This window comes from Tachyglossus aculeatus, chromosome X2 (genome assembly GCF_015852505.1).
Source record: "Tachyglossus aculeatus isolate mTacAcu1 chromosome X2, mTacAcu1.pri, whole genome shotgun sequence".
Classification (NCBI taxonomy): domain Eukaryota; kingdom Metazoa; phylum Chordata; class Mammalia; order Monotremata; family Tachyglossidae; genus Tachyglossus; species Tachyglossus aculeatus.
In genome coordinates this window covers 10,295,799-10,304,410 of record NC_052100.1, presented here as the reverse complement: position 1 = coordinate 10,304,410, position 8,612 = coordinate 10,295,799, and the positions used below count along the sequence as shown (strand labels likewise).

The 8,612-nt window shown below is 39.8% G+C and overlaps 1 protein-coding gene across 7 annotated transcripts in view; it reads right to left on the bottom strand.

Annotated features, from left to right (window-relative positions):
- Positions 1-485: 485 nt before the first annotated feature.
- LOC119949422 (pollen-specific leucine-rich repeat extensin-like protein 1) overlaps positions 486-8,612 on the bottom strand; it is a 38,523-nt gene continuing 30,396 nt past the window's right edge. For 5 of the 7 annotated variants that reach the window (XM_038771189.1, XM_038771191.1, XM_038771195.1 and 2 more), the window contains 8 exons: positions 8,412-8,489; positions 7,451-7,528; positions 6,478-6,555; positions 5,507-5,584; positions 4,164-4,241; positions 3,824-3,898; positions 1,424-1,592; positions 486-903 (listed from right to left, as the gene is read on the bottom strand). In XM_038771189.1, the coding sequence (XP_038627117.1) occupies positions 691-903; positions 1,424-1,592; positions 3,824-3,898; positions 4,164-4,241; positions 5,507-5,584; positions 6,478-6,555; positions 7,451-7,528; positions 8,412-8,489 (847 nt within the window). In that variant the 3' untranslated portion in view covers positions 486-690. The remainder of the gene's footprint in view (positions 904-1,423; positions 1,593-3,823; positions 3,899-4,163; positions 4,242-5,506; positions 5,585-6,477; positions 6,556-7,450; positions 7,529-8,411; positions 8,490-8,612) is intronic. The other 2 variants (XM_038771194.1, XM_038771196.1) reach the window with 2 other exon arrangements.

Sequence of the window (8,612 nt, the reverse complement as noted above, 5' to 3'; positions counted from 1 at the left end):
TGGGTGATGCGAATTTGTGCTTCAGGAGGGATCTGGTGGATTCAGCCACAAGTGCTACCAGCTCTGTGGCCCAAGGCAGGCGGCTCTGTGGTCCAGGGTAGGGGCAGGAGGGCTAAGTCTGGAAGTCCTTTTTCACTACATGGCAAAACAGTGAGATTTGAGGATGTCGCATGGGGTGCCATGTGATGCAATCACGCAGCATATGTCATCATAACAATGACGATGATGGTATTGGTGAAGTGTTTAGTATGTGCCAGATCCTGTACTAAGTGCCAGAGAGTAGGTACAAGATGTCCCTGTCCCACATGGGGCTTGGAAGGTGGCAATGGTAAATCACTTCCTTATTTTTACTAAGAAAACTCTAAGGATACATTACCAGAATGACTACAGATGGAGAGCAGGGCGTTCTGGGAGAGATGTGTCCGTGGTGACACTATGGGTTGGAAACGACTCGATGGCATAAGACGAGACAAGAAATAATTATATACGTTTGAAAATTTTTAATAACTGTTCAGTATTGTAACTTCTAAGTGTTGATGGGCATGAAAAGAAAACTGGATGACCACAGGCAGTTTCACTGTCATCCACATATTCAGCTAAGAGAGACATTCAAAATGTAACTTGTTTCATCTGTAGATTGACTTGAATGCTTATTTTTAACTTAATAGTTACAACTCGTTTTCAACTGGTTTACAATTCAAAGCAAGAATGATCTGCCATGTTGACTATACATTCAGTTAGAGTCTCTTCCATTGCTTGGCAGATATCTTGGATGTCCTTTTCTAAATTACAAGAACTCTCGAGTGACTTTTTGAACTCCTGGAACTTTTCTTGAATATACTTGCCTTGATGATCGTAAAATTGATTGAACTTGTCCTCTATTTTGCTCATCATAGCGATGCCCTTTTAAGGTATAAAAACATCTTATGAGAATGCAAAATAACTGGAAAATGAGGATCTTATTCTAACGGGATCTTTTGTACGATTTTGACAATATTTTCATGAGTGGGTGAAAACTACAATATCTAATTTAACTTATAGGGAAAGGAGGCAAAATACACTAGCTTTCCTAATCACAGCATTTACATTTTGAAAAACCATAAATAAAAAACAATCTCTAAATTGCAATATTTTAGTAAAAATGAAACTTCACTTCCTATATCTTGTAATGTTCACAGACAAATCAGAATCAAAAGAGTAATTCTTAGTGCTGTTAAAATAATATAGCTACAATAAAATAAAATGTGAAAGAACCTTTAAATTAATGTAATTTGGAAAAAGGTAAAATTTTGGTTTACTGAAAGGAGTATTATGTGTCTAAAAGAAAACTACTGCAATTGCCTTTAAGGCAACATGAATGTATTTTCAGATCAATGTTAAAGTAATGTGCTATTAACATGAAGGATTGTGAGATGAATTTCACCTTCATATAGACAGTTTGCCTCTTATGCTGCATGATCTTGTAATCTTTCTTCCTGCTTTCATTAATATGCTTCAGCAGAATCCTGGATCTTTTTTGCAAATGCTCAACATTTTTATCAACAGTTGGAAAAGTGAGTGATGATTTGTAATCTGGCTTTTCCATACCACTCCTATCACATGAGAATAAAAGGAAGGAATGAGAAAGGTCACTTCTAGACAATATAAAATTACAATGAATTACTTTCTGAAAATATCGAAGTACTTCAAAAAGTAGTAGTAGCATTTATTGAGTGCCCACTTAGTGCAGTACAGTATAGTAGGCATTGTCTGTTTCCTGCCCATGAGGAGCTTACACTGTAATGGGGGAGAAAAATATAAAAATATTTACAACTAGAGAGGCCAAAAATAAATGACACAAGAATAAGTGCATGGGGCCTAATGAGGGTGTAAATAAATTCATAAGTGCTAGAGTCAGCTGAAGGGATGATGTGCCTCAAGGGGCTGGGAAATTTATTAGGGAAAGAAAGCCTGTTGAAGGAGGTGGGACTTTAGGAGGGATCTAAATGTGGGGTGAGCTGTGGTCTGCCTGTTTCAAGCCAGAGGAACAGCATGAATAAGGGGATAAGAGGTGGGAGAGTAGAGAGTGAGGTTTAGCTAGAAGGTTGGTGCCATGGGAGGAATGAAGACAGTGAGCTGGGGAACAGCGGGAGAAGAAAGCACAGAGGTGGAGAAGCTTGATGCCAACTGTGAGGTATTCTTTATTGATGTGGACACAGGAAGCCAGTGGAAGGCATTGAGGAAAGGAGAGATGAGGGCTGAGCAATGCTTAAAGAAGATGATCCCTGCAGGAGCATGTGGCATATGGAGTGGGGAGGGGGCTTAAGTCTGGGAGATGGGCAAGAAGACCAGAGCATACCAGACCATAGCTTAAGTGGAGAGGAAGGGGCAGATACAGGAGATGTTGTGCAGGAAGAGTTGAAGGATAGTGAAGAGTCCACTACTTTAACATTTAATAATCCATTCAGATTCAATTTTCAGTTGATTTTCAATATATACATTATTTTTTCCATCCCCAAATGTAACAGCTGCACTTCTTAAAGAAAGGATTTTTCCTAAACTTTGATTTCCCTCTCTGACAACTAACTGTACAGCATTATTCTGACCCACTTGATAAATGTATTAATGATTACATAACACAACACTCAAGTCTTCCAGTTGAGCTTCCTCAAGACTGTAAACTCGTCCTCTTGAACTGCAAGCTCGTTGTGGGCAGGGAATGTGTCTGTTTATTGTTGTACTGTACTCTCCCAAGCCCTTAGTTCAGTGCTCTGCACATAGCAAGTGCTCAGAAAATAAATACGGTTGACTGACTTCACCTGAAGCTGTAGGTTATAGTAAATGTTTAAAAGTAAATTACAGATATTTCAGATCTGGCCTATCAGTGAAATAATACTGGAATAGTCATGGCTTTTTAAATGTTTTGTTCACTCCCCCCCTACCCCTGATTATACGTGGATATATTATTCACTCTCTGATGTGTCCAAACTATTTTTAAGACTACTACAGCTGTTAAGACTCCTACCTTCCACCCTGCAGTGACTGCCTCAGGGATGCCTCTCGTTACCGCATTCTCATTTTTGACAATTAGATAATATACATAATAATATAATAAATAATATATATAAATACATCACTAAATATAATACTCCTCTCCTGCTTTGTCTGCAGTAGTGCGATAAAACTCAGGCTCGAATGGCCAGTGTCATGTCGGCATTTCATTAGCATTTTGATTCAAAGGGACTGGCATCCAATCTTTCAAAAATGCCTAAAATGTTTGACCAGAAATGTCCTTTAGATGCCAGCAATCCATTGGGAAGTCTATCTAAGATATCTCTGCACCCTCTGTTCATTCCCATTCCATTCTTGGCGCTACTGTGGTTCACTTAGGAAATAAATCTCCAATTCCCAATATCTACCATTACCAAATGTTATGGCAGAGATCTATGTGTTCCATCCTATCCTTTCTCACATTCTTTTCCAGAAGCTACCACCTGACAGTACTTCTGGTTATCATGCTCCCACTCTGAGTGATTGCTACGCTAGGCATGGAGTGATGTTGAAAGGTACATGTTAATACACAAATCAGTTTGCCTCTGGAGGTTTTACTATCTACTTTCAATCCACTTGATTAAATGTACAGTGTAAGCTCCTAAACTTGGGAGGGTGTGTGTGGCGGCGGGGAGTGAAATAGGGGCTTTGGAAAAAAATGCAGAGGAACAGATAGTACTTTTTTAAACTTCTAAATTCCTGCCAGCTATTCACACCTATACGTGGTTGGATTATTCAGTCGTGGGTTAATCCAATAGATTTTTAAGATTTTATCAAGCTGTTAGCCTCCTACCTTTCACCCTGCAGCTCCTGCGATTCAGAAAATGGGTTTTCTTCAGGTTCCACTGGTTCAGGGTTTTCTCTCTCACTGCAGCACAGCATCATTTTGACAGTTAGATAACATATGTTTTTTAAAATGATTAAACCATTAGGCCCTATTCCCATTTAAACACAGACATATTACTCGCCCAACAGATACTGTGAGCCCACTGTTGGGTAGGGGCTGTCTCTATATGTTGCCAACTTGTACTTCCCAAGCGCTTAGTACAGTGCTCTGCACACAGTAAGCACTCAATAAATACGATTGATTGACTGATTGATACTGAAGACTTTATTAGCTATGTGTCTCCTACCTTTCATCTTGCGGAACCGGCGACGCAGGAAAGAAGAAAACTTCCGGTTCCTTTGGTTTGCAGCTACCTTTTACACTGCTGTAAAGCATGATTTTGACAGATAAATAGATTTTTCATGGTATTTACATGCTTCCTATGTGCCAGGCACTGTATTAAGCACTGGGGTAGATACAAGTTTATCAGGTTGGACACAGTTCCTGTCCCACATGAGGCTCGCAATCTTACTCCCCATTTTACAGATGAGGGAACTGAGGCACAGAGAAGTTAAGTGACTTGCCCCAGGGTACACAGCAGACAAGTGGTGGAGCAGGGATTAGAACCCAAGTGCTTCTGACTCAGGCCTGTGATCTATTCACTAGGCCACACTGCTTCTAAAGATTAAATAATATAATACACCTCCTGCTTTGCAGCAGTGCGATAACAACCAGGTTGAAATGCCAGGGCCGTGTCTACATCTCAGAAGCATTTTGACTCAAATGGATTGGCATACAATCTCAAAAAAGACTAAAACCATTTGGGTCGTATGGATCAGAAATATTCTATGACTGCAGCAATCCACATAGGAGGGTGAGCAAGACAGCACAAGTGACTGTTCATTCCCATCCCATTCTCAGCATAAACCCTTTACTTGGGAAAAATGTCTCCAAGCCCCATAATCTTCTGCTATGATTTCCCAGGGGAGTGAAAAGTCACGGTGGGGGATCTACACATTCCTGCTGAATTTTTTCACATTTCCTTCCAGATGCTGACATCCGGCAATAGTTCTGGTTACCTTGCCCCTAATTCCTGTGATTCAAGCACTGGGCATGGGGTGGTGATGGGATCTTTTTGGTGTGACTAAAAAAATCACAATCAATTAATCAATGTATTTGAGCACTTACTATGTGAAGAGAACTGTACTAAGCCCTTGGGAGAGGACAACAGAATTAGCAGACACATTCCCTGCCCATAGTGAGCTTACAGTCTAGAGGGGGAAAGGCATACACAAAATAGTATCTCATATCAGATATTGTAATATCTGCTTCCAATCCACTTAGGTTAACCCTATATAGTATCCCACTTGACTCTAAGGTTAAAGTGCTTAACAAATAACGCAATTATTATTATTAGTAATACTAGTATTACTTTGAAGATTACTGCCTCAAAAGTCAAATGATTTGAGTAGTAGGAAAACTAATGATTTTTATATCTCATAACCCTTGCTGGATTAAAATGAAATGACTGCAGTTTTTACTTCTATAAAACTTTAAATTTTGACCACCTATCCCCACTTAGAGTCAGAATATTCACTATCTGGTTTACCTGATAAATGTTTCAGATTCTATTAGCTGTCAGCCTCCTACCTTTGATCACGCATCATTGCAGCTTCAGAAAAAGGGCCTTTGGCAGGTTCACCTGGCTTTGGGCGTTCTCTTGGCAGGCTGCACAGTGACATTTTGGCAGTTAGATACATATGTATTAATGACTAAATATAACATCACTCTCCTTCCATTTCTTCTGCAGTACTAGGGTAACCAACAGGTTCAAATGCCAGGGTCATGTCTACATTTCCACAGCATTTTGATGGGTATGGATTTGCATCCAATCTCTCAAAAACAGCATAGGACCAGTTGGATGGTACGAGTCAGAAATGTCCTATGACTGCAGCAATCCACCAAGGAGGGTGAGCTAGATAGCCTTGCTGGACTCTGTCCAATCCCATCCTATTCTCAGCATGGCCCTCTTTTACTTGGAAAAAATATCTCCAAGCCCCATAATCTTCCACTATGATTCTCACAGGAAGGAAAAGTCATGGGGGAGATCTATACAGATCCCGACATTAGATGATACCTTTGGTTATCATAATCCTACTTTCCATGATCCAAACACCAGGCATAGGGAGATGTTGGAATGTTTTTGCTGTGAATACACAAATCACTTTGCATCTAGAATTTTTAATGTCTGCTTCCAATCCATTTGAATTAGCCCCATGTTGGAAAGGGAATATCTGGTACTGAATCCAACATTTAATACAATGCTGGGCAAATGGTAAGTGCTTCACAAATAACACTAGTATTATTATTATTACCACCACCATCATTATTATTAGGTAGACTGTTACCTCAGAAGTCAAATAATTTGAGAGGTAGGCAAAACCTACACCCTAACTTCATAATATCTCACAGCCCAGCTGGTCTAAATGAAATGACTGCAGTTTTTACTTCTATAAAACCTTAAATTTCAGCCACCTATCCCCACTTAGACGGTGTCAGATTATTCACTATCTGGTATACCTGATAGATTTGTAAGACTCTGTTAGCTGTTAGCCTCTTACCTTCTATCACTCATCCTCGGGGCTTGAGAAAAAGGTTCTACGGCAGGTTCAAGTGGCATTGGGCGTTTTCTTGGCAGGCTGCACAGTGATATTTTGGCAGTTAGATACATATGTATTAATGACTAAATAATATAACATCACTCTCCTTCCATTTCTTCTGCAGTACTAGGCTAACCAACATGTTCAAATGCCAGGGTCATGTCTACATTTCCATAGCATTTTGATGGGCATGGATTTGCATCCAATCTCTCAAAAACAGCATAGGACCAGTTGAGTGGTACGAATCAGAAATGTCCTATGACTGCAGCAATCCACCTAGGAGAGTGAGCTAGATAGCCCTGCTGGACTCTGTTCAATCCCATCCTATTCTCAGCATGGCTCTCTTTTACTTGGAAAAAATATCTCCAAGCCCCATAATCACACATTATGATTTCTCACAGGAAGGAAAAATCACGGTGAGGATCTATACATAATTCTGACTTCTGACAAAACCTTTGGTTATCATGGTCCCACTTTCCATGATCCAAACACTGGGCATAGGGAGATGTTGGAATGTTTTTGCTATGAATAGACCAATCACTTTGCATCTGGAATTTTTAATATCTCCTTCCAGTCCATTTGAGTTAGCCCCATGTTGGAAAGTGAATATCTGGTACTAAATCCAACATTTAATACAATGCTGGGCAAATGGTAAGTGCTTCACAAATGACACTATTATTATTATTACCACCACCATCATTATTATTAGGTAGACTGTTACCTCAAAAGTCAAATAATTTGGGAGGTAGGCAAAACCTACACCCTAACTTCATAATATCTCATAGCACAGCTGGTCTAAATGAAATTACTGCAGTTTTTACTTCTATACAACCTGAAATTTTGGCCACCTACCCCCACTTAGACGGAGTCAGATTATTCACTATCTGGTTTACCTGATAGATTTGTAAGATGCTGTTAGCTGTTAGTCTCTTACCTTCTATCACTTATCATCGGGGCTTGAGAAAAAGGTTCTACGGCAGGTTCAAGTGGCATTGGGCGTTCTCTTGACAGGCTGCACAGTGACATATTGGCAGTTAGATACATATGTATTAATGACTAAATAATATAACATCACTCTCCTTCCATTTCTTCTGCAGTACTAGGGTAACCAACATGTTCAAATGCCAGAGTCATGTCTACATTTCCACAGCATTTTGATGGGCACGGATTTGCATCCAGTCTCTCAAAAACAGCATAGGACCAGGTGGGTGGTACGAATCAGAAATGTCCTATGACTGCAGCAATCCACCAAGGAGGGTGAGCTAGATAGCCCTGCTGGACTCTGTTCAATCCCATCCTATTCTCAGCATGGCCCTCTTTTACTTGGAAAAAATATCTCCAAGCCCCATAATCTTCCATTATGATTTCTTCCAGGAAGGAAAAATCACGGTGAGGATCTATGCATAATTTTGACTTCTGACAACACCTTTGGTTATCATGGTCCCACTTTCCATGATCCAAACACTGGGCATAGAGATATGTTGGAATGTTTCTGCTGTGAATAGACCAATCACTTTGCATCTGGAATTTTTAATATCTGCTTCCAATCCATTTGAGGTAGCCCCATGTTGGAAAGTGAATATCTGGTACTAAATCCAACATTTAATACAATGCTGGGCAAATGGTAATTCTTCACAAATAACACTATTATTATTATTACCACCACCATCATTATTATTAGGTAGACTGTTACCTCAAAAGTCAAATTGGGAGGTAGGCAAAACCTACACCCTATCTTCATAATATCTCATAGCCCAGCTGGTCTAAATGAAATGACTGCAGTTTTTACTTCTATAAAACCTTAAATTTTGGCCACCTATCCCCACTTAGACGGAGTCAGATTATTCACTATCTGGTTTACCTGATAGATTTGTAAGATGCTGTTAGCCTCTTACCTTCTATCACTTATCATCGGGGCTTGAGAAAAAGGTTCTACGGCAGGTTCACCTGGCAGTGGGCGTTTTCTTGGCAGGCTGCACAGTGACATTTTGGCAGTTAGATACATATGTATTAATGACTAAATAATATATCATCACTCTCCTTCCATTTCTTCTGCAGTACTAGGGTAACCAACAGGTTCAAATGCCAAGGTCATG